Source organism: Dama dama, chromosome 3 (assembly GCF_033118175.1).
Source record: "Dama dama isolate Ldn47 chromosome 3, ASM3311817v1, whole genome shotgun sequence".
NCBI classification, from domain to species: domain Eukaryota; kingdom Metazoa; phylum Chordata; class Mammalia; order Artiodactyla; family Cervidae; genus Dama; species Dama dama.
Genome location: NC_083683.1, coordinates 71261839 through 71287109, shown reverse-complemented (window position 1 = coordinate 71287109; position 25271 = coordinate 71261839). Strand labels below are relative to the sequence as shown.

The window sequence follows — 25271 nt, the reverse complement described above, 5'->3', positions numbered from 1 at the left end:
CAACCCCTAGTCAGGAACCAAGATCCTGCAAGTCACACAACGTGGTCAGTAAAATAAAATAAAATGGCTCAAGAAATTGAGTAAAAAAAAAGTTTATTGTTTTAGTAGAAAAACTAAGCAAGAACCACAGAATTTCCAAATATTCCCTCTTCCCCAGTCCCTAAGTTTCCCTATTGTTAACATCTTCTACTGGTGTGGTCACATTTGATTGTTATATTATTTAAAACATTATATATTATTATTACCTAGGCCCATAGTTTACATTAGGGTTCAGTTCTTTGCATTTGCACAGTTCTGTCAGTTTTACCAAATGTATGTCATAAAACTTTATAGTATCATACAGAATACTTCCACTGTCCTGAAAATCTCGAGTGCTGTTTTCATTTGCCAATCCCTATCAGCCTGGTCTCCCATCAAAGTAACTTCACCCCTACACCAGCATGGCTGGGACGTAAGTAATCAGTAGCGGTCTTGCTATTATCCCTTTGGGACCCCAGACCTGCTCTCCTTTTGCTGGCTAACAGGAGGGCCTTCGGGCCTTGCCCTAAAGAGACTTGGGGTTCCACACTGGCTGAAGCTTTCTTCCTCCTCTGAGTGACTCAAAGAAGCATCTAAAATACTCAGGATTCAGCTTATGCGGACTCCGCAGGAAGTTCTCCTATAGGGTCAGAGAAGTTGAAAAAGCAGTAGAGTCAAAGAACCAGCCTGTTCTTTCTGGATCACCAGATTGTTAGTATTAAGGACAGCTTTATGCGTAATTCTGCACGGGTGAAGATCAGTAAGCATGGTGACTCACACGTGAAGTGAAAGCCACGCAGTCGTGTCTGACTCTTTGCCACCCTATGGACGATACCGTCCATGGAATTCTCCAGGCCAGAATACTGGAGCGGGTAGCCTTTCCCTTCTCCAGGGGGTCTTCCCAACCCAGGCATCGAACCCAGGTCTCCTGCATTGCAGGCGGATTCTTTACCAGCTGAGCCACCGGGGAAGCCCATTGTTTACCGAGGCCTCTCCCTAACCCAGACAGTTATTTCCTGGATCTCACTTCCGCTCCACCTCAGCTGGAAACAGAAGAGGGCCAGAAAGCTAAGGGTTTCCAAGAAAAGGGAAGCACATGACATTTGCAGTGTTTCCCCACCTTTCTTGCCCAGACTTCTTTCCCTGTGACCCAGGCTGCAGACTGACTTTTCCTCCGTGTCTCCTGCTTCCTCCTGACGCATTTTCTTTTAATGTTTGTCTGTGTAGGGCCTCAGTTGCAGCACGTGAGACCTTTTGTTGTGGTGCACGGATCCTCTAGTTGCAGTGCTCAGGCTTAGCTGCTCAGTGGTCTGAGGGATTTTAGTTCCCTGACCAGGGATTGAACCTGTGTTCCCCAAGTTTCAAGGTGGATTCTTAACCACTGGGCCACCAGGGAAGCCCTTGATGCATTTTTTTTTTTTTAAATAACTCGAGGTATAGTTGATGTACAACATAAAATATATGACATAGCAAGTCACAATTTTGAAGGTTATTCTCCATTTAGTTATTATAAAATTACTGCCTATATTCCCTATTCTATACAATATATCCTCGTGGCTCATTTTACGCATAGCAGTTTGTACCTGTTAACTCTCTACTTCTAAATTGCTCCTTTCCCTTCTGTTTCCCAACCAGAAACTAGTTTGTTTTTTTCAGATTCCATATACATGTGATACAGGTTTTATCTGACTTATTTCACTAAGCATAATACCCTTCCAGTCCCTCCATGTTATTGCAAATGGCAGAATTTCATTCCTTTTCATGGCTAAGTAATATTCCATTACATATTTGCCACATCTTCTTTATCCATTTTTCTGTTGACAGACACTTAGGTTACTTCTATATTTTGGCTATGGTAAATAATTATGAACACTCGAGTGCATATATCTTTGTGAATTAACGTTCTCATTTTTCAGATATATACCCAGGAGTGGAATTGCTTGGTCATATGGTAGTTCTATTTTTAGTGTTTATTTTTAGGACCCTCCATACCATTTTCCACAGTGGCTACACCAATTTATGGGGTTGACAGAAAAGTTCATTTGAGTCGTGCCAGCCCAGTATGTTCCTATCAACAGTGTAAAGGGTCCCCGTTCTCTACAGCCTAACATTTGTTATCCGTGTCTTTTTGATGACAGCCACTCTGATAGGTATCAGGTGATATCTCACCGTGGTTTCAATTTGCACTTCTCCGATGGTTAACAACACTGAGCATCTTTTCATGTGTCTGCTCTGATGCATATTCTTTTAACCCTAAAGATTTATCCTGGACAAAGGATCTTTGAGGTAAGAATGTTTTTGTGTCTTTTGCAGGGAAAGCAAGAGAAAAGGGAAGGCTGACCTTTTCTTTTAAACCTAACAGTTAAAAGTTCTTTCACAAAGATGCAGGTGGAGGGTTGGGGTATTTAGATTGGTAAGTCAGATCAACATTGGCAACTTTTAAATTTTACATGTTTAATTTGATGCCAAACACCAACCAAACATAATCATCTGAAGAATACTCCATCTCAGCCTTACTTCAGTGGCAGGAACTGGGCTCAATCTGGTGTTTTGAAGGTGATCACAGGAAAGAAAATGAGAAGGGGAGCCTTTAAAAATGCTGCAGTACCCACACTTATCACATCACGAGACTCCCCACCGAGTGCTGCGACCCACCTCCCGCAGAAAGCCAAAAGAACAGACCATTAAGAGGGGTCCAAGGTGCCTTCTACACACCTTGGACCACACCTCTCCTTTGCCAGGGAGTGCTACTAAAACCAAAGCAGAGGAATAAGTCTCCAGAGAGCGACTGAGACACACAGATAAAACTGGGAGGAGGAGGAAGCAACAGGAGGCCGACACTGTGGCCTGGCCTTCCTGGACTCTAAACCCAGGCAGAAGTCTGGGGCGCCACAGCTGCTGTCCAGTAAGAGGGCTTCCAGTCCTGTATGCCCCTCCAAACTCGGATTCAAAATCACCACCTAAAAATGGGGTTTATCTCTGCCCTGGGCATCTGCACCTTCAGTCGCTTTCATCATCATCCTCAATCTGAAACCGTTTCTTCTTCCGGATTCCTGGAACTCCCAACTCTGGTGCTATGGGAATGACAGGGATGAGACGAGAGAGGAGATCTAAGTATGTTATGGAGAAGGAGTCTGGTAGCATTTATCTTCTGGACTGGAGAGAAGAGTGCTAGAGGTTAGAAGATAAAGCAGGTCCCGACCAGACTCCCCACTTCCGCTCCCACCTTTATCTTCCTCCTGCTCCTCATCACTGTCCAGCAGTTGTCGCTTCTTGGGTGCCATCATCAGCTGCTCTTTCCCACCACTGGTCCCTTCCTCTGAAACAACCAGAAGAGGCATGAAATTAGGGAACTAGGTTCTTGTAGTCTCAGAAGTCTTGTAGACCCTCCTGATCGATATGGCCAGCACGCAGTAAGCATACAGTAGATAAGTGGTCCTGGTATTACCCTCTGGTGACACCAGGCCTGCTTTCTTTTTCCGGGCTAACAGGAGGGTCTTCAAGGCATGTGCTCCGTGCTCCTGTTGGTGCTCCTCCTCCTGTTGGTGCTCCTCCTCCTGTTGGTGCTCCTCCTCTAGGCCTGGCTCCCCAGAGACCTTAGATTCTAATCCTAAATGAAGCTTCTCCTCCCCTTCTGCTTGGCTCAAGGAAGCTGCCATCCTCCGGAGCTGGGTGGGACTCAGTTTGGCTGGAATTCGCCAGAAGATTTCCTATAGTGGCAAAGGAGTTGAAAGCAGGAGCAATGGGAAAGGAGAAGCCTCTAGCTCACCAGATTTTGATATTACTCACTGAATACATACAAGCCTACATTGGTGAAGCGCCACAAGGGTTGTGAACTCATTGCTTATTAATCCAGCTGTTAATTACTTAAGTAAATGAATGGATTCTAGGGCCCTAAAAGTGAGTCAGATACGATCCATGCTTTTAAGGATCTCATAATCAAACAGGAGAAAGAACCAATGTACTGTAACAATGCACTGTAACACCACAGGATTGGGGCTATACTAAGGGGAAAAACAAATCTCAGCCACGAAAATGATTACAGTTGGCTCTCTGCATCTGCGGGTTTCACATCCATGGATTCAACCAACTACGGACCAAAAACACTGGGGAAAGAAATGAAAAATTCCAGAAAGTTCCAAAAGGAAAACTTGAGCTTGCTGCACACTGACTATGATGCACATAGCATTTACTTTGTATTAGTTATGACAGGTAATCTATAGAGACTACATGCAAAGACTGTACACCAATACTATGCCGTTTTATATTAGAGACTTGAGCCTCTGGTGAATTTTGGTAGGGAATGTGGTTGAAGGGGTGAAAGAGACTGCTTTCTTGAGGAAGTGACAGCTGAACTAAACTCTTGAAGGTCGGGTAGTCTGTTTATCAGGAAGATGGGTAATCGGCCACCTGTGTGTGTGGCTGGAACCTTCCAGTAGGGGGAAGGTTCTGGCATGATTGACTGTTTACAGGTATGAAAAGGTCTGTTTGGAGGACGGAAAGTAGCTCAGGATGACTACAGTGTGAGGCAGGTGTTGGGTGGCATGATTGTGAGGCTGCAAAGCTTGGCCAAGGCCAGCTACATCACTCAGAGGCTGTGGACTTTGTCCTGCAAACAGTGGGGAACACCAAGTGTTCTGATCAGGGGAGGGATATAATCAAAACTATATTTTAGAAAGATAATGTGGAAGCAGTGTGGAAGATGGACTTAGGAGAAGAGAAGATAGGTGAGGAAGAAGATTAGCAGGACAGCTGCTGCAGGAGTCATGGTCAGAGATGACACGGAGTGAGAAGAGGCATCTTAAAGAGGCAACAAGATGCTTGGCTGATGTCCTAACTGGTGCATTTACCTGTCCAGAGGCAGGAGGCCGAACCCCTAGCTTTCGCAACAGCTGTTGAAACTGTTCATTTTCCATCGCTTCCTCATTTTCTTCTGTCAGTGGCACCACTGGAACTGCCTGGGAGCAGCCTAGGACAAGACCCGGTCACATGGTGAAGACGTGAAGAAGGAACTGGCCCTCCATCCCATGGCAGGTCCCCAGCAGCCTCCAGACCCCAGTCCTCCCGAATCCGTCACTTATTCACTCACCAACCTCTTCCCGATCATCTGCTGCTCGGAGGAGGCAGTTCTGGAGCCAGAGGAGGGGAGCGGAAAAGCCTGAGGGAGTGTGGGAAACTCACAGCTGGTCCACACGACCAACCCTGCCCTCTGAGACATCTCTCCCAACCAAGCCCTCACCTTCCTGGTGCAGACTTTGCCCAAGGCATTCAGCTGAAAGGACGGAGCCAGCCTGGGCTTGCTCTGCTTCTGAGCCGCCGTCTTCCTCTTCATCCTCTTTCTCTGGCACGTTTTCCTCTTCATCTAGATCTTCCTGGCAAAAATCGTGCAACGATTCCTCTTCATCAGGCTCCAATTCATTGGGGTGAGAAATGGACCAAAGGAGACAAGATAAGGAACTGCGTGGAGTCCTTGGTTCCTGACTACCCCACTGGGGGGGCCTATTCAGAAGAGCCTAAGGCAGGAAGAATCTGGGTGGGCTACTTCTAAGGAGCACTGCAGGGGGAGAGGGGTGGGAGGGGGGCACGCCCAGCTGGCAGAGCCAGGGTAAGACTGTTACCAAGCTCGAGGGTGCCAGCTTCTTCCGGCGTTTCTTGTACAGCTCCCGCCGCTCAGCCACCAGCCCCAGAGCCAGCAGTTTATCCACTATTCGGGCCCGTGAGCGTTTGGCTGTAATGTTCTTCATGATGTTACCCAGGACATCTGTAGAGAAAGTGTGACTGGCCAAGAGCAGCAGGGGAGAGGGACTGGTACAGAAAAGAGAGAGCAGGCTTTGGAAAGGGGATAACTCAGTTCACTCAAAAATGACGCCACAGAAAAGCAGCATGGAGGTCTTTCAAAAAACTACACATAGAATTACCATGTAACCCAGCAATTCCACTCTTGAGTGTATATCCGAAAAAAATAAAAACGCTAATTCGAAGACACATGTACTCCAATGTTCTTGGCAGAATTGTTTACAATTGCCAAGGTATAAAAGCAATCTAAGTGTCCATAAACAGACAAATGAATAGAGATGTAAAACACACACAGGGCTTCCCAGGTGCCTCAGACAGTAAAGAATCTGTCTGCCACGCAGGAGACGCAAGTTCGCTCCCCAGGTCGGGAAGATGCCTAGAGCGGGAAACGGCAGCCACTCCAGTACTCCTGCCTGGGAAATCCCATGGACGGAGGGGCCTGGCAGGCTACAGTCCACAGGGTTGCAAAGAGTCAGGTACAAATTAGCAACTAAACAACAACAATAACATACACATATACAGGAATACTACTCAGCCATAAAAAAGAATGAATTCTCGCCATTTGTGGCAATATGGATGGACTTGGAGGGCATTATGCTAAGTGAAATAATTAAGACAGAGAAATATTATATGGCATCACTTAAATGTGGGTTCTAAAAAATTAAAACAAATGAATGAATATAACAAAAAAGAAGCAGCCTCACAGATACAGATAGAACAAATTAGTGGTTACCAGTGGGAAAGTGGGAGGGGCAATGCGGGGGGAGGGGCAATGCGGGGGGGGGTGTGGCAATGCGGGGGGGGGGGGGGAGGGGATTAAGAGTTGCAAACTTAGGTATAAAATAAGCTACAAGGACATATTGTACAACATGGGGCGTATAGCCAATATTTTTTAACAATGATAAATGGGGCATAAAATTTAAGAATTAGTGACTATAAAAAAAAATTAGTGACTATAGTGAATCATACTGCAGTGAATTGTACACTTGTAACTTATTAAAAAAAGAAAAAAATATCTTTAAAAACAAACAAATGCGACACCACAATAGAGCAGGTGGACAGAAAGGAGACAATAAGCCTTCCTCGGGAAGAGGCAGCAGCAGGAAAAGAAACGGACCGCCTGGCTCTCCCCTCAGAGGCTCCCCGAGCCCCCCCCGGCTCACCGTCGGAGTCCTGGAACTCCTCAAAGAGCCGCTGCAGCTCGAGCTCCTGGTCCTCCGTCCACAGCACGATCTGGGTTCCTTTCCTGTTCGGGGAGGGTCCGTGGGGGGCGCTCAGGGCTGCGCGCCGGGTGCCCGGCTCAGCCCCCGCCAGGGCAGGGCCGCTACCTCGGGAGGTCCTTGACGCTGTCGGCCAGCCCCAGCCGCACCAGGTGGTGGATGACCTGCCTGCGTGTCCGAGGAGCGGCTTTCAGGTGCGCCAAGATGGTGTCCACCACATCCTGACCTGCGGTGGAGGAGGGTGATGCTGGGAGGGGGTCCCGGGGCTCTGGCTGCCTTCCTCCCTCGAGCGCCTCAGACCTCAAGGCCTCATACCTTCCACGTCCTTATGCGCAAGGTACAGTTCCCGAAGCTGGGCCTCCTCCTCTGGGCTCCACCTGGGGAGTCTGCGGCCAGAAGATCTGAGTGGGGAAAGGAGGGGATCGTGGAGGCTGCCGGCTCCGAAAGAGGAGACCAAGGGCCCTCCCTTCTGACGGGAGCAAGGGCGGCCCAGACATCTCAAAGCAGCCAGCCAGCAGAGGCCTAAGGTGTGCCTCCTTCCTTTTAGTCTCCTTCTATTTAAGAATCCCAAAATCAAACTACGATCCTCCAGGTTGGGCCCCTGGAAGCTGATACTGCAGGGGCTGAGGGTATTATGAAGAGAGAGAAGAGAAAAGGAGGGGAGCCGAGCTACTCAGAGAAAGAGGACAGACATTTCTGTGCGTCCTTACGGCTTCCCAGCACTTCTTGGTATAAGGCACATACAGAGTCTCTGTGGGCCCCCGACTCTGACCGCACCCCCCCGAACACTGGTGAAGGAGGAGGAAACGAGGGCAGACAGGACGCTTGGGCTCGATCCCCGTTTCTCTCTTGGGTGAAATTAGGTAACACACTTCACCTTCGGGGCTTGTTTTCTCACCTACGGAAGGGAAAGAAAGGGGACACCGGCTGATCCGCCAGGTCCCCCAGCTCTGACACAGCGCGCCGGGTCGCCCCCCACCACCTACCACCAGGCCTTCCCCTGTCCTCAAGCTCACCCGCCGTCCTGGGAGCCGTAGCCCTCGGTCATCTCTCGAACCACAGCGGTGTTCTTCCAGAACAGCAGCTCCACGAAGGCTTTCTGGTTGACAGCGGCCAAAGCAAAGAACTTGCCCAGGATATACTTGGCAAAAGTCACCAGCTCCTGTGGGAGAGGGAGGCTGCTGCCAGGCCTGTGGCCTACACAGACAGGAACACGGGCCTCTGGGGATCGTCTCGACACCTGTTCCCAGCTGGCCCTCCTCGCTGTGCCTCTTCTGTCCTTCCCCAGGCAGCTCCCCCAATCTGCCTGCCTACGTCCTCAGCGTCCACTCACGGCTCAGCCCTGACACCCCGCAGGGCCTTTTACCCCGGGCCCTCCCTAGGCCTCCAGACCCCGTTCTTCCCTGCTGCCTCACTTGGTAGGCCCCGGCGGCAGGGTCGCTGAGCAGACGGTTGAAGAGGTAGAAGAGGGAAAGCTGGAAAAGCAGGGCTTCCATCTTGAGATCGTGGGCCAGCCGGTGCAGCATCTTGACCACGCAGTGGTTGGTGTGGGCGCTGTTCTGCTTGTAGCTCCGCAGCAGCAGCAGGTAGGCTCGGAGCACAGTCGCGTTTCCAAAGCTGCGCCGAGACAGGGAGCGAGACGACATGGGCGTGAGAAAGACACAGCGCGGCCGCCTGGCGCCCCGGTCTGCACCCCGACACCAGCCCCGTCCGCTGGGCGCGCACCGTTTCAGGTAGTCCAGAAAGTTAAATTCTCTCTCCGACACCTGGACCACGTCCAGCGCTTCCTCCTCCTCCTCCTCCTCTTCGTCCTCTTGCTCCGCCCCTTGTTCCTCCAGCCCATGCTGGCCTACAGAAAGAGTGAGGATTACCGGTTATCTGCGACGCTGGCGCCAGAGAAGAAAGGGGAGGTGAGCGAAGAGAAGGAAATGGAGACTCACGGGGGAGCGGGGCCCAGAGGATTTGCTTCAGTAGCTGGATCTCCTCCTCTGGGGAGATGTCCTGAGCACCAAACACATCTCTTTCTGGCCACACCTCCCTGCAGCACAGAAAGAAAGAAAAAAAAAAAGGCTTTTTGCCAGAGGGAATTTGGGCTTCCCTGGTGGCTCAGATGGTAAAGAATCTGCCTGCAATGTGGGAGATCTCAGTTCAATCCCTGGGTTGGGAAGACTCCCTGGAGAAGGGAATGGGTACCCACTCCAGTGTTCTTGCCTGGAAAATTCCATGGAGAGAAGAGTCTGGTGGGCTACAGTCCATGGGGCTGCAAAGAGTCAGACACGACTGACTGGCTAACACTTTCACCAGAGGGAATCTAAATTATAATTTGAAGTAGTAGATGGAATTTAGACTTAACTTTCCAACTGGAAAGAGAATGCAAACTGTCATCTCAAAGATGAAACAAAGACTCTAGGGAAATTTTCCCTCGTAAGCCTCATTGCAATGAAAATCATAGAGGAACAAAATGCAAGCTATCTAAATGCATGACATTTAGTTGGACAAATATACACAATGGGGTTTTAAAGCCATTAACAATTGCAGAAATATATCTGATGAGAAATGATGCTCACAATATATTGAGAATTGAAAAAAATACCATAAATCGGTATCATAATATTTTGATTTTGTAAAAGAAGGTGCATATGTCTATATATAACACAGAAGGGAAAAATACTCTGGAAGGTAATTCATCAAAATGTTAACGACGGCTTTTTTTTTTTTAATGTGGACCGCCTCACGGATTTGCGTGTCATCCTTGCGCACAGGCCATGCTAACCTTCTCTGTATTGTTCCAATTTTAGTGTATGTGCTGCCAAAGCGAGCACTGACGGCTATCTTTGGCTCACAGAATTATCTCTATTTTTTCCCCCAACTAACTGTGCTGATATTTTTCAAAAGTGAAACAAAACAAACAATAAACCTAATAAAGCAAAACCAAGACGCCCCGGACTCAGCCTCCCGCGCAAAGAGAGCTCCTGCGCTTCTGAGGGGTCTGCTCTCTTTGGAAGACTGGGAACCTTGTGCCCCAGTGAAAGCCACTCTCCGCCCCCAGAAGCCCAGGGGCCGGATGCAGGAGGATGGCGGGCAGAGAGAGCTCTTACCGGGCAGACCTCAGGAGGCTCAGGGCCTGCGGGGCCTGGCCAGCCAGGAGGCAGTCCTGGATCCGCACCATGGCTTCTGCCCGCTGCTCTTCCACCGGCACCTCTGAGGCCGCGTCAAAGGGAACCGCAGAGTCCAAGCCGAGCTCAGAACCCTAGAGAGGGATGATCAAAGCCACGGAAACGTGGAGGGCTGAGGGGATGCCGAGACAGCCCGTCCAGGGCACTGGACGCAAGAGAAGGTTTCTGCAGCTACTTGCCTGGGCACAGCACTGCAGCTGCTCGGCCAGGGAGGGCCACACGGCCTCCAGCTCCTCTGGGCTGTAGGGGGCATCGCCAGAAGCAGCAGATGCCTTCTTTCTCTTCTTTCTTCTCTTTCGTTTGTTCTAAGGAGAAAGAACTGTGAGAGGACAGCAGGAGAGCCAGAGAGGACTTTCCCTGTCAATGTCCTCTAAGAACTAATTAGTCAGAAGTCTGGATTAATCAGACATTCACGGAGTGACCACCATGCGCTCCTTGCTGGCAGCGGGTAAGCAGCAGCGACCAGCGCATGGCCTTCTCCTTGGGGCCCCGGTGGGGGAAGCAGGGAAGTGGGTGAACGACACCACAGCGTGGATAAGACCTAGAATGTGGCTGAGCATAAGGTGCCACGGCAGAACACAGAAACAGCACGTGACTCATTTCTCGGGGCGACACCCTAAGCAGAAGTCTACAGAATAGACAGATTTGCTGTAAGGATAAAAACTGCTACATGAAAGGGCTTTGTAAAAAGGAAAGCATTCTGCAAAAGTACACTACGATTGTTTTCGTCCTGAAAAGCAGAGGAATGAAAGCCAATACCCTGACCCTGTCTCCCCAACTCATGGCTGTAAATCAGTCTTTGCTGTGGGTAAAGATGGGTGATGAGGTCCTTAATGACATTCATGATATATTCAAGGAACTTCAAACACACCAAAGGTCAGGAACAGGAGCCTGGATTCCAGCAGGTCAGAATTAAGGATGGATGCTAGTCATTTACCTGCAAGACCTCGGACAACTGGCTTAACCACTCTGCGGCTGCGTCCTGGTGGTGTTGTAGGGATTATGGGAAAATCTTAGCACCACCTCTGAGACATAGTAAACGCTAAACGTGCCATACAGTACTGAGGATACAACAGAGTTCTGAGTGAAAAAAGACCTTTTAGAAAAGTCTCATTGGTACTACGGCTGTCCTAGGTGGCGCAGTGGTAAAGAATCCGCCTGCCAATGCAGGAGACGCAAGAGACTTGGGTTCAATCCTTGGAGCAGGAAATGGCATGTATTGTTGCCTGGGAAATGCCATGAACAGAGGAGCCTGGTGGGCGGCAGTCCATGGGGTTACAAAGAGTTGCAGTGGATACAGCTGAGTGATTGAGTACATTGGTACCACAGCCCCTTTCAAGTTCACTTCTGACCAAGTTTTAAGCTGTAGCAAATAGAAGTACAGGAAAATTTTTACAAAGCAGAGTCCTTGCGTCTCCAGGATAGAAACTCCTTGACGTTTTCTTCTTGTCCCAGATTTTTCATTTATTATTTCATTTCAGGCTCATATGGGTAGATATTATAATCAACTCTAAAGACCTGGAGACTCACACAAGCAGCTTGAGTCATTCTAACAGTAACTAATACAGGATGACATCCCAGGTCTCTGACTTTTTTTATTTTTGGCTTCGCTAGGCGGCATGCAGGGTCTTAATTCCCAGACCAGGGATCAAACCTTGGCCCCCTGCAGCGGGAGTGCAGAGTCTCAACCAATGGACTGCAGGGCAAGTCCCCAGACCTCTGACTTTTAATGTAAGGGAGGCCCTTTCTATCTCATGACAGTGAGCTCCTGAGGAATAGCCAGGAAATAGCACAGCGTAATTACTAAATTCTAAAATTATGGACCCCCAGAGTCTTTGTGCTTTTAGCACAGAGCAGGTGTTTAATAAACGGTTCCTGAATGAAGATATTTACGGTAGATCAGGAATTAACCGCATGAGGGGAAATTCACAAGGCCAACTCACAGTGGCAACACCAACAAAACTCTTGGCCTCAGTTGAGAGTCTTTCTAACAGATCAGATTTCCCCTTCCTCCTTTCCCCCCAGCTCTTTCTACACCCCTGGGCTGCCCCATACCTGCACCATCAGGTTCCTGCGGTTCCGACAGAACCGCTCCAACATCTTGAGGAAGAGGTGGGTGGTTTCCACCAGGTCACGAAGGAAAGAGCGGGGCTGGAATCTCTCATCAAACTTCCGAAAGAGAGCCAGGAAGAGCTCCCGGTACTCCATCACGTAGAAAATGTTGTCTGCAAACAGGGAAGAGAAGGGGATGGAAGGACTGGTCTGGAAAGCTTGGGGATGGGAGAGACAGGTGGAGCTGGGATGGGAAGGGTGAGGTCTGGGTCGAGAGGCAGGGACGGCACGACCAGCGACCAGGCCAGGCCTCACTCTTGATGATGCGGCTGCTCTCCCTCACAGCCTCGTCTGGGCACACGTCCATCTCGTTCACCGTGGCCAGCAGCTCCTGATACGCCTTCAGGGCCAGGTGCATCCTGCAAGAAGAAAGGAGGTGAAAGGGGGGACAGCTTAGCACCTTGGTTCATGGAAACAGTATCACCCCGTTGCACCCCCACCTCCCAAAATAGTTCCATCAAAAACTGAATGACCCAGCCTGTCCTTGCTCCCCAGCCTGACCACCTGAAGCCTGAAATAGGGAAGAAAAGCACCATCCCGAATTCAGGCGTTCTGATTCCCAACCTGCCCAAGATGCCCACTCTGACCCCAGTTCTCCTCCCGCTCACCGGCGTGCCCAGGAGGCGGCTTCCTTGCGGTCGGTCAGCATCATCTCATAGTAGTTGGTGAGGTTCTGCTCAATGAAGTGGAAGGTGCGGACACTGAGGGTCTCAGAAACCAGGCCTGGCCGGAAGGAGGCAGCTCGGTTGAAGGCCATGAAGAAAGCCAGGGCCCACATGTAGTAGGTCTCGTCGTGCTGTTGAGCCTTCTCCCGAAGCAGGTGGTCCTACATCCAGGAAAAACAGATCACTCCATGACCTCAGGGCTCCCCACTTTCTCCTGTCCTACTGTGACCAGGTGGACCCTGGACACCACTGTGACAATATACCAGGACCCGAATTTCCATCCTCCTCTTATCCTCTCCACGTTCCCTTCCCTTTCCTCTGGGGCAACTACTCCATAGTCTTTTTTGTCCCATCAATAACCACTCCCTCCTGACGTCATCACCATGTCTCAGGACGACCCGACACCCTTCCCGCCTACTGGTCTGTGCTCTTCGGCTAGCTTCCCGTGGGCTCCTCACCAGCCTGACCTTCCCCCACCAGAGGCCCAAGTAACCTCTCTGCTCCACCCTTCCTAGGCTCTCACCTTCACCGAGCCCATGAGCCGGTTGTAACAGTTCTCCAGGAACTCCGAGCAGAAGTCCCGGAGGAAGAGTCTCACGTTGAGGGCGGAGCGGCGCTGGACGGACAGCTCCCGGGCAGCCTGGCGACGCTTAGGCACCCGTCGGGGCTGCTTCCCCAGGTCGGAAGTGTAGTTTTGGAGCTGGGGGTAGAGGTTGAGGGGATCAGAATTAGCCCTGAGCACCTCCCTCACTGGCAGCTCTTTCCACATCCTTGGTACTTCAGTTTTCTCAGAAGAAACTCGTAGAAGGTTCTCTCCCGCCAGCACTAAGTGAAGATGCCGGTAAAGACAATGCCAAAACTCTATGCCTCCTACGCCTCCAACTTTCTAAGCCCAAGAACAGAGATGGCTTTACCTCCAGAGATGCTTACCCTTTGTAGGCCCCCTACTCTACAATGTCCCCCCAACCGCCCCGATGGGCCCATACTCACATTGTGGAGACCTTTATGAAAGATGAGGTCCCTCTCCCCAATGGATTTCAAGCCCTGGATGATGTAGGAACCCCCAAACCGAGAATGCCTGCAGAGGGGAAGAAAAAAACAAAAAAAACTGCAGGGTGACCCCTGCATTCTGTGGAAGCTCCGTGCTCACCCTCTTTCAGCGGCACACCAGAGCGCACTGTGACCCAGCGTTCGGCCCGAGCCCTGGCATCCCATGCTGCAGGAATGGGAACTCGGCTCGAGCGGCTGTCTGCCACTCACCTGTTGCCTCGCTGCAGGGCTCGGGTCTTCTTTTCCGCCATCTCTCGCTGGCGCAACACCTCCAGCTCCGCCACATCTGTGCTCCGCTCCTGAGCCAAGCGTCCCTGCCCTACTCCTGCCAGCTGCTCAGGGTTCTGGATTTAGAACAAGGAGGGGCGAGTCAGAAGGGCAGTCATTCCCTATTCTGAGTTCACCTCCTGGGGGGACAGAAAGAGTGACCGAAAATAGGACTGTTGGTGGGACCCCGGACTTAAGACATGGCTACTCCACAAGTCACCTGCCTTCCCCAGACATCTCGGTCATGACTCAAGAGCAATTCTGGCCGCACGGCAGAAAAGGACGCGAGGCGAGGGACGGCGGCAACAGGCCAGGGTCTCACCTGGTCACGAAACATCAGGGAGATGACCTCCAGCACGTGGAGGCCCCACTGCTGCTCCGCAGGCGAGCTGGCCAGGAAGAGGAGCAGGTCGTCCAGGCCACTGAGGTGCAGCGCCCAGAGAAGCCGGTCGTGGACGCTGGCGTCATCGTCGATCCGCTGAGCGGTGAGCGGAGAGGTGGAAAGGGGGCGCTCAGTCAGTTCTCCCGCCCTGCCTGGGGGTTCTTCAGCTCACTCCTTGACCAAGGTGCCCCCCACCCAGGCCGGTCAGAGGACAGGACAGCGGAAAAGGGGGCTGCTCACCCTGACCGAGCATGAGAGCCCAGACTGCCCCGGATCACCTGCTCCCGCTCAAGGTCGGCGGGGACGTGGAGGACGTTTCTGACCAGCAGCAGGATGCGCTCGATCAGCAAGTTGTCTTCCTCCTGCCGTTCCTCCCAGCCCTGATCAGAAGAAGGAGAGACAGAGGAAGAGACCCCCTGGGGAAGGCGGGAGGGACCTACCCTGACGAAGGGGCAGAGGCACAAAGAAGGGTCAGGATTAAAAAGAAAGAAAGGAAGTGTTGTTCAGGCAGTCCCGAGGCAGCAGACTCAGCGCAGTGGACTGGACTGGTACCCCAGGGACCGGATTGCCATGACGACGCCCTGCCTGGGACTCTGCGGAGGAGGCGCAGGGCGCTAGCTGCACCCCCGCACCCAGCCCGCCTGGCATCTTGGGAGGCGGAGACTCACCAACTGCAGTAGCTCATACAAAGCTTCACTGAGGACCCCAAACGCCTTCTCACTGGCAAAGGCCTACGAAACAGGGGAACGGACCTTAAGCAGGCTCCACGTTCTCCTTCCCCACGGCCCCCAACTCTGCCCCACGGACTCTGGGGGAAAAACCTCACCTCTTTGTAAGCCTGCAAGTAAGCCAGCACCTGCAGAAAGTGGTGCCGGAGGCTGGGCTCCTGGGGCACGCCGCCAAAACACAGCAGGGCTGGTTGTGTCAAGTTCACCATCAGCCTGGGGAGGTCATGAGGGGAGGGGGACGCTGTTAGGGTTCCTCACCGGGCACCAACACCAAAGGCTGGCCCACGGTAAACCTTAAAAAGCTGAGGAATCAGCAGTGAGATCCTGCGGCTTAGCACAGAAACTAGATTCAACAGCCTGTGATAAAAGCCACAGTGAAAGAAAACATAAAAAACAATGCGTGTGTTTATATACACACACATACACATGTGTGTGTAACTAGGTCACTCTGCTGTCAGCAGAAATTAACACAGTGTTATAAACCAACCATACTTCAGTTAAAAAGAAAAGAAGCTGGGTCATCACCTGATAGCGGCATCAAAGAGAGGCCTGTCGTGGCGATGCTGGGTGAGGATGGGCAGGAGGTCGCTCTGCAGGATCTGAGCTGACCCCAGCTGCTGCCGCACGTCCCGCGTCTCATCCTCGTGTCTCAGGTAGCGGATCAAGTCCTTCACACTCTCTTCAGGGACAGAACAAACGCTGACATGGAACCGGGGAGGAAGCTCCACCCAGGCCCCTGCGCCCTTCATACCCATGGCTTGAGAAATTCAAAAGATCGCGGTTCAAGTAAGTTTTTTTCCTTTTTTAATCGGTTTCCTCAAAAAGGGACTCACCTAAGCAGTCTGGCTCCTTGTGGTAAGTGTCTCCCTCCAAGTACCCGAGGGCACTGCATGTGGCAAGAAGTTCACAGTTCATCATGCTCAAGCCCACACATCAGTGGACGAGCCGAGGGACAGAGAAATGACGAGGCCTACAGAGACAAGGAGAGAAAACAAATGTGGGCTCCTCCCCACAAAAGGGGGGGAGCGCACAGGGCCCGAACGCTTTGGGTATTCTGAACAAAATCCTCAAATGCTTCACTTCCATCGGCACCAACAAGTGTTGTTCCCAGTCTCAGGGAAAGCTTTAAGTTAAGGCTTCAGCCAAGGAGACTCCAAGCCTAAGAACTAAGTCATCCCATCCTCTAAACTGGGGCCTCCCAGATGGTGCTAATGGTAAAGAACCTGCCTAGCAATGGAGGAGAGATAAGAGAGACAGGTTTGATCCCTGGGCCCCAGTATTCTTGCTTGGAGAATCCCATGGACAAAGGATCCTGGTGGGCTACGGTCCATGGGGTCACAAACAGTTGGACACGACTGAAGTGACTTAGCATGCACGCATCCTCTAAATCGGGTCTGAAACTGTATGTTTCAGAGTCTAGGTGATGTAGTAGAAAAAAAGGCTGGTTAGTGAAGGGCATCAACACCAAGACTCTCACCCTGAGAAAGCTCTGCAGCTCTACGAGAGGAACAAGCTTTCCTCTCCCTTAAAATTGCCAGCCCCAGTCCCCTTCCACCTTCCACACACAGTTATGGCTCTTCTGTACAAGAACTGAGAAGACCCAGCTGTGACTGTGAGGAGATCCCACTGAGGATCTGATATATCCCAGGAGCCCCGAGGCTTCTAAGGCCCTAGGGCTGGGCAGAGGAAGTTCCTTCACTCTCTTCCCCAAGTGACTCGTAAGCTTTGCTGATCTCAGTAGAAGCCAGCACCTCACAGGGTGGACAAGGAAAGACGTGAATAGGAGCCAGTTAAACTTCTTGTCCCTCTACGCAGAAGGACCATCTTCCTTTTCAGAAGCATGCCCCCCTTTATAAAGGTCCTTAAGTCTGCATCAGATAATCAAGTAGGTACAGGTCCTGGATGTTTCAGAACCCGACACTAGTAACACACACACACACACACACACACACACACACACACACACACACACACACACGGGACTGTCCATCAATCTTGTCCCCTTATCACATTCAGCCATACTCTCAGCTTCCTCTAAAAAGACCTTTCCCATATGTCCCATAGAGGTTCCATATGTACCTCGAGCCCAGCTCCACCCCTGTTCCCCCACGGGAATGGGCATGTCCAGAGGACCAAGGTCTGAGGCCTAGTGCTGTATCCCCGCGTCTATGTAGCCGGGTTATCTCTCTAGGCTGCTGCTCCCCCTTCCCCGGTGTGTTATACCCTCAGCCGTGTCCAGTTCTTCTGCAACCCCGTGGACTGTAGCCTGCCAGGCTCCTCTGTCCATGGAATTCTCCAGGCAAGAATACTGGAGTGGGCAGTCATTCCCTTCTCCAGGGGATCTTCCCAACCCAGGGACTGAACTCAGGTCTCCTGCGTTGCAGGCTGATTCTTTACTATCTTAGAATCTGATTATCTGTCGTAAGTGATCTACTCACACACACCTGCCCAACCCACCACTTCCTAGACCCATGCCTTAGCTGCCTCTCTGGCTCTCTAACCCTCCAGCTCAGGAACAGAAATATACATGTTCTTAGACACAGAGCCCGGCCTTGCACTCTCCAAACCTTGCTCCCACCTTCTGGAAAGTCTATCTCCCTTAACTCCAAAAGTTCTAAGCCTATCTGACATTCACAATCCAGCTCAATACCACCCAACTCCTCATGAGGACAGGAGTCTATAGCAGGGCAGGTTCTGACAGCACATGTCATTCTAAATGGACTGCCTCCTCCAGCACTGAACACTTCTTTATGTTATAATTATCTAGAATATATCTTTTCTCCTCTATTAAATGTTTTGTTTTTTTTTTAATTTTTATTTATTTGGCTGCAGCAGGTCTGAGTTGCAGGATCTTCTGTTGAGGTGCACAGGCTTAGTTGTTCTGGGTAGGTGGGATTTTAGTTCCCAGACCAGGGACCAAGCCCCAGATTCTTAACCAATGCACCACCAGGGATGTCCCCAAACAAGCCTTTAACTTATCTTTGTTTCAATCAGAGCACTTTATTCTCCTTCGTGTTTTCTACTTTGAAAATAATTCTCCCATGCCCCCTCTTTGACCCACAGCAAAGGCAAAACAGTAAAACCAGAATTCTGGATTGCTAAAGAACCAATAGAAAAGCAGAAAGGAAATTCTTTTTTTTTTTTGCCTTGAAAAAGATGTTAGAAATAACAAAACATGCAAGTATGCAAGTAAAAGTACTAACATTATACCCAGTTAACATATACCCAGAATGCCTGCAGTTATTTGAGCCAGGCTGCACTTCAAAACCACCTTAGAGGGACCCCTCTGGTTGTCCAGTGGTGAGGACTCTGATCAAAGCAGGGGGTCTGAGGTTGATCCCTGGTCAGGGAACTAAGATCCCGCATGCCACCACGTGCGGCACAAACACAAAAAACCATCTTAGAACTTCTGCTTAGGCCGGATCCAGATATTCAGAAACTCCAGGGGCTGAGGGAAACGGGCACAGGCACAGTATTCAGGAAATACTTGCCAAATGACCCTGTAATTGCAAACTGCTTTAAGACACACAAGCCTGTTATGCTGGAGAAAAACCAACATGCAAAGGCAGCTCTACAACTGGATTCCGCAGTCAGCAGTGAGTGCTCACCACTCCCTTCTGTGCGGCGCTTTTTTGGTGGTTTTCTTTTGTTTGCTTTGTTTTTAAATACAGACTGGTATAATGCAGTAGTTCCCAAACTTTTGGATTTCATGGATGGGTCTTTAATTTTCTTTTTTTGTAATTTAGGGAGACTAACCTAAGGTTGCAGTCTTTAAATTTTGTAACTTAAGGACATTAAAAAAAAAAAAATACAGGCACACAAACCTCATTTTTGCTGACAGAGGACTATAAAACAGTGCAGCTGCTGTGGAAATTGGTTTAGCAATTCCTCAGAATGTTAAACACAGAGCTAACATAGGGGCAGGAATTCCATTCGCAGGTAAACACCTGAGAGAAATGAAACACATGTCCACCCAAAAAATGCACACAGCTGTAACAGCCAGAGTGTTAAAAACCCCAGTGTCCATCAACCGATGAATAAATAAACAAAAAGTGGTATATCTATACAACGGAATACTATTCGACAATAAAAATGAATGAAGTACTGATACATACCATAATATGGATGAAATCTGAAAACATTATGTTCTGTGAAGAAGTCAGACACAAAAGGTCACATATTGTACAATTCCATCTACATGCAATACTCAGAATAGGTAAATCCATAGAGACATAAAGTATTATAGTTCAGTGGCTGCCAGGGTCTGGGGGAGACAGGGGAATGGGGCTGATGGCTAGTAGTCAGCTTATGGTTTCTTTTTTGAGTGATGAAAATGTTCTAAACTTAGACAGCAGTAACTGTTGCATATCTCTGTGAATTGTACATTTTAAAAGGGTGAATTTTATGGTATGTGAATTGTATCTCAAAACAGCTATTATAAAAAATACTCACACAATTACTACACATTCTGTTTTCAGTATTTAAACACCAAAAAAACCCCATGGAAACCTAACAAGGACAAAAATCCCAGGATAAAACAGTCCTTTACATTTAATATATTTGATTTTATGAAAAAATTCATTATGCTGTATTTTCACATTTCATCATAGACAGATGAGAACTTTATCAAACACCTTAGACAAAGCAGACCTGGACATTTAAAAGGAATATTAGTTAAGTTTCCCACTCAGCAGAGTACTAAGCAGTTGAGATGAGGCAGTAATCATCTGAAATTAATACTTGCAGGCCTCAAAATGCAAGACCCAAAGGAAAACAAAGCATGAAATATTAAAAATGCTTGTAATTCAAAACAGAAAACTAACACACTTCTTGAAAACAAAACCAAACAAAAACTTTGGCCCCAAACCCACCCTGCTCTACAAGCAGCTTTGAGTATCACTAGTATGAACAAAATGACACTTGGCATTGGAATTCCAGTTCTGTCCAGTACTAAGGTGGTGATCTTCAGCATGTGGCTTAACCTAAAGCTCAGCTCTCTTATCGGCACACTAAGAAAAATAAGTAGGGGGTGGTTCAAATGAGGTCACGGAACTCATGTCATCTGTGGAGCGGTGGCCCATTGGTGGTCCAAACAGTTAGCTGTCTGCTTCAAGATTAGCACGAAAACAAAGCATAACCATTTAGAACATCTTATAGCAAGCTGACAGAGCCGATGTACGTTGAATCTAATAGTGAAAAGCATGAAAGTGCTAGTCATTCAGTCGTGTCCGCCTCTTTGTGATCCCATGGGCTGATAGTAAAAATGTCTCTATTCTGTATATCTTTTTTTTATGTTACTTCTCTAGTAATTTAATTTTTCTAATAATACTATTCAAGTTTTATTATTTTATTTTTAAAATTAATTAATTAATTTTAAATTTACCTTTTTGTGTGTAGGGGGTGGGGTGCAGCGCCATGCAGCATGTGGCATTTTAGTTACCTGAGCAGGGATAGAACCCATGTTCCCTGCATTGGAAGCACGTAGTCTTAACCACTGGACTGCCACAGAAGTTCCTAGTCCTACTATTTTAAAACAGTTCTTTATATGTCAATTATATCACAATAAAGTTGGTGGTGAGAGGGGGAGAAAGCATTGGTCTGCAATAGCTTGGGAGGGGAAAAACCCTGGTCCTTCACCAAGAAAGTCTGAGAAGCACTGATATCAAACTGATATTTACTGAGTGCTGAGTACAAAGACTTCTCAAAATATGAATTTCCTCTCCAACTACTGGACTCTACAGTCAGTCATTACGTGCTTACAAAGAGCTTTAGGCAAAAGTCAGGGCTCTGTGGGTGCAGTGGCTACAGGTGTTGAAGATATGTAAGGAATTTAGTTGCACAAATAAAACTCACCTAATATAGAGGAAACTATATAAAAGGCAAGTCAGTACAAGCTCTAAATGAGTGATATTGAAAAAAAGATTCTGAAAAACTAGGGCTCTTTTCAGGCTGAAGTAGTCAGGGAGGTTTTGTCAGAGAAGTGTGATTAGAACTGGGCCTTTGAAGTCTGCCTTAGAATTTCCACAGCTAGGAGGAGGGGAATTTGAGCAGAGAATCTTCCAGAGCAAAAGCAGAGAGGGAACCACTATGAATAAAGGAGCTTAACAGGAGAGCAATGAAAAAGATGGTTGGAACTGGCTTTATGGGAAAACTTATTGACAATCAGTTTAAGGATTTAGAATATAAGCCTGGGACTAATTGAAGATTTCTTCTTCTTTTTTTTTTTTTTAATTGAAGATTTCTAAGCTGAAAAACAAAATGATCAGATGGGGGTACAGCAAGCAGGGGCACCTATCCTACTGTATCACTACACATCACTCTTGTAAGGTCTCAGTCTTTTTTCCTCTTACTGCATTCACTCCACAAAAGATCCCAGCCTCAGATCAATGCAACCATTTACTTTCCAGGCTCTTGGATTCCAATCTAGACTAGGATTTGCTGCAGGAAACCAAACAACCCTGCACAATGATACACAACAGATGTGGTCGTCCACCCGAACAGGCCTTCAGCCTGGCCCAGCATCCTCAGTGTGCCTGGTCCTCTCCCTCTTCTGAAGGAACAGCTGTTTCTAACGTTCACGAATTACCCTTAAGTCCTCTTACCCCACAGCTTCCCACACCTCTCAGCTGGCGTCTCTGGTCCTTTCCTCTCAGAACAGCAGAAACCAGAAATGACCTCTCTCAAAGCTCTCCACCCAAACTGAAAAACACATATTTCAAATGCCCACAGGGACCTCTTTGCTTCGAATCTAAGCTCTCCATCCATAACAGCTCAATTGGAAGCTCAGTCTTAACCACTGGACCGCGAGGGAAGTCCCTGATCAATCACTTCTTATCCCTCAGTTGGTTCTTCCTCATTTGTCTCCAACATTCTCTTTATACTGGCTCCTTTCCCGTATAAAATGCTCAAAGCTCTTCCATCTTAGGAGGAGGGAAATCCAATAAAGCGAAAACCAAAAAACCAAAACTTTCCTCAAACCCATACTGGCTGCTCCTCCTCTCCTCAAGTGGGACGCTCCTTTTTACGTGCGTACGGCTGCAAGGCTTGGGGATCTCAGTCACGGCCTGAACCCTGGACACGGCCGTGAAAGCCTGGAATCCTAACGACGAGGCCACGGGAGACTCCTAAGCCTACAGCTTTAGTCCTCTTCCTGTCTCTCTACACAGCTCCTTGGCAAACTAATCCACTCCCACATCTTCAACTACCATTTCTGGGCCATCAGCCAGCGTATCCGGTATCTCCTGCCACTTTGAGCTCGCTGGTGCCAGTCCCACACATGAATAGGCATCTCCATCTTCTTCTCAAATCCTCACACTTAATATGTTCAAATGCAACATCTTTTCTCTTGGTTGTCTTGACTTTTCTGTTGGATTTCTCAGGAATTGACACAATCTACTCAGCTATTCACAAAAGAAACCTAGAAGTCATTCTAAATACCTTGAGTCAGTCACTCAAGCTAACTTGACTTCCTTACGCTCTTCTGTCTGGCCCTTGTCTGTCCCCATTGCTACTGCCTCGCTTCAGGTCCTGAGTATCTCTTGCTTAGATTACTCAGCTGCTACCTAGCCTCTTTCCCTGTGTCCAGTTCTCTTAAATCTATCCATAATATGGTTACCAGGGCTGGCCATTTAACCACACTGCTTAAAACCTTTCAATGACTACATAAGAAACTCATAGTAATTGTCTCTGGGGAGAACTGGGGGACCTAGGTCAGGAGAAATAGTTATCTTTCTCTTCAGTACTATTCGAATTGTTTACCTTCAGCATGCGCTAATGCCTACAATACAAAGTCCTTCCTGATCTGTCTGCTAGTTAACCTTCTAAGCATCTCTCCCAAGACACTCCTCTGTCAGGAACACCCTTCTCTCACCCACCTAGAGCCCATCCACTCTCCTTTCAGAACTCTGCCCACCTGGCACATCCTCCTGGTTTCTCCATACAGAAAGCATCTCTCTTTTGTGTTTATTTTGTGCCATCAACAGACTTTCATCATGGCATCTGTAGTTCATGTTGTACATACTACTTAAACAGACCGTTTAAAACATCTATCTCCCTGAATCAGCCTTCGATTCCCTGAAGGCAGGAATTGTTTCACATTCACCTTTGAATTTCAGAGTCTAGTGAGTGAGTCAGAATCTCCCGGGAGTGGGGCATGGACAAGAGTGTTCTGAAAACACTCTTTGGGTGCCTCTAACTCAAGCTCCTGTTACCTGCACTAAAATATAAACTCTTCTGAGACTAGAAATCTTTGTGACCAGCACAACATAAGTGTCAATACATTCTTTCTAAGCTGAAGTAGACAAGTTTTGAAGCTGAGCGAGGAGAGGCTGGGGCTGGAGATTTGGAGGCATCGGGTAGTTAGGTGGTCTGTCAGGCTGTGAAAGTAGAGAAGTTTGCTCAAGACAATTCCAAGTGAGCAGAGGAAGGAAGCCAGGGTGGCATTCCCTGGCACCCTGTAACTGAGCTCACACCTTCCAGCTCCTTAAGGGCAGGAACTCTGCTCTATCCATCCCCATCCATCTGGTAGGGAACACAGTGCGCTGTAGGAGCCGAGTAACCTTTACTCAATTGTGTAAGTGCCACAGAAAATGCTTAGTCGTGAAGTCGTGTCTGACTCTTTTGGACCCCGTGGACGGTAGCCCGCCAGGCTCCTCTGTCCACTGGATTCCCCAGGCAAGAACACTGGAGTGGGTTGCCACTTCCTTCTCCAGGGCATCTTCCTGACCCAGGGATGGAACCCGTGTCTCCCGCACTGGCAGACGGCTTCTTTACCAATGAGTAGTCGTATACAGAGGGAGGTGAAATACTTCAGGGACACAAAGGAAAAAGTGACTACTTTGGCCTAGGAGGGCTGAGAAGAGAGGTTTTCAAAGGGACAGTTGAGTTCACTCCTGAAAGAGCAGCTCATTTGGCAGAGGAGTGGTAAGGACTTCAAGTTCAGGGAACAGCTGGAGCACAAGTCTCAAAGCATGACAGACGCCATACAAACACCTTTTCCACAGGGCTGGGATTCAACTGCACGAGATGGGAAAAAAAATGACCAGAACCTTTAGAAAACAACTGAGTCAGAGTCAGACTGCCAAAGGCCTGGACACCCACCTAAGGATTTAAACTTGACCGTGGGCAGCCAAAGAGGAGTTTTAAATGTAATCTGAAGTGACCAGATTGACTTTTTATAAAGGTAATTATTAGTGGCAGCAGGAAGGACCAAGAATTGAGAGACTGGAGGGAAGGAGCTTCATTAACGGCTGATGGTCCAGCTAACAAAGCCAAGCAGAGACTGCAACCTCCATAAGTCTTCTACCAAGGGAAAGGTCAGAAAGGAATGAGAAACCCATTTTATAAAAACTCAAGATTTAAGTCAAGTGACCACTGGATCCCGGCTCCTGCTGACCACCAAGTCGCACACCTGTTTTTTTCGGGTCTGAATTGGATGGGAAGTTCAGAAGCGGAAATTCCTGGGGAGCTCCTGTCTTACAGTAAAGGTTGCAAGCCCCTTTCCATCACAGCCGCACCCGCGCGGGCGGCCCAGGCTGTGCGGAGTGACCTCGGGAGAACAAGGGGGCGTCTCAGCCGGGGCTGGAAGCGCCCACGGAGCCCCGACTGGGACCTGCGCGTGCGCACCCGAGCGCGCGGCCCGCCCCCTGCCTTCAAACCCGGCGGCGGGAAAGGGGGCTCCGCGCGTCCCCGGGGAGCCCCCGTGGCCACGAAGGGACGCAGTCCACCTCGAGCCTTCTTGCCCACACACGCACTCACCCGCTCCCCGCCGCTCCTCCAGATCCCCGCGGGGCCGGCAGCCCGGCAGCACAGCTCCGCGGCTGCTCCCGCCACCAGGGTGGGTCGGACCAGACCCTGCC

General features: G+C 49.2%; 2 protein-coding genes and 1 non-coding gene across 4 annotated transcripts in view; all 3 read right to left on the bottom strand.

The window, feature by feature from the left end:
• LOC133048412 (apolipoprotein F-like) overlaps positions 1-3064 on the bottom strand; it is a 6117-nt gene extending 3053 nt beyond the window's left edge. Inside the window, exon 1 of the mRNA XM_061132087.1 lies at positions 3017-3064. The gene's annotated coding sequence lies outside the window, so the exon portion shown is untranslated. The remainder of the gene's footprint in view (positions 1-3016) is intronic.
• Positions 77-25271, bottom strand: TIMELESS (timeless circadian regulator). Of its 2 annotated transcripts, XM_061132066.1 has the most exons (30): positions 25171-25246; positions 19530-19562; positions 16248-16384; positions 15940-16093; positions 15513-15627; positions 15355-15417; positions 14965-15066; positions 14627-14782; positions 14248-14381; positions 13978-14065; positions 13511-13687; positions 12931-13148; positions 12578-12681; positions 12266-12435; positions 10390-10515; positions 10133-10284; positions 8975-9072; positions 8760-8883; positions 8450-8651; positions 8051-8196; positions 7350-7435; positions 7143-7260; positions 6978-7060; positions 5637-5779; positions 5258-5426; positions 5108-5176; positions 4869-4987; positions 3467-3728; positions 3245-3337; positions 77-3092 (listed from the first exon to the last, which is right to left on the bottom strand). In XM_061132066.1, exons 3-30 carry the CDS (start codon positions 16330-16332, stop codon positions 3019-3021), a joined length of 3630 nt encoding a protein of 1209 aa, XP_060988049.1. In that variant the 5' UTR covers positions 16333-16384; positions 19530-19562; positions 25171-25246; the 3' UTR covers positions 77-3018. The 2 variants fall into 2 exon arrangements, with proteins under 2 accessions (XP_060988049.1, XP_060988056.1); XM_061132073.1 differs by lacking the exon at positions 19530-19562 and having other exon boundaries at positions 25171-25271.
• On the bottom strand, positions 9750-9856 carry LOC133049574 (U6 spliceosomal RNA). Its single transcript, XR_009691396.1, has one exon. It is a non-coding gene; the product is annotated as a U6 spliceosomal RNA (small nuclear RNA).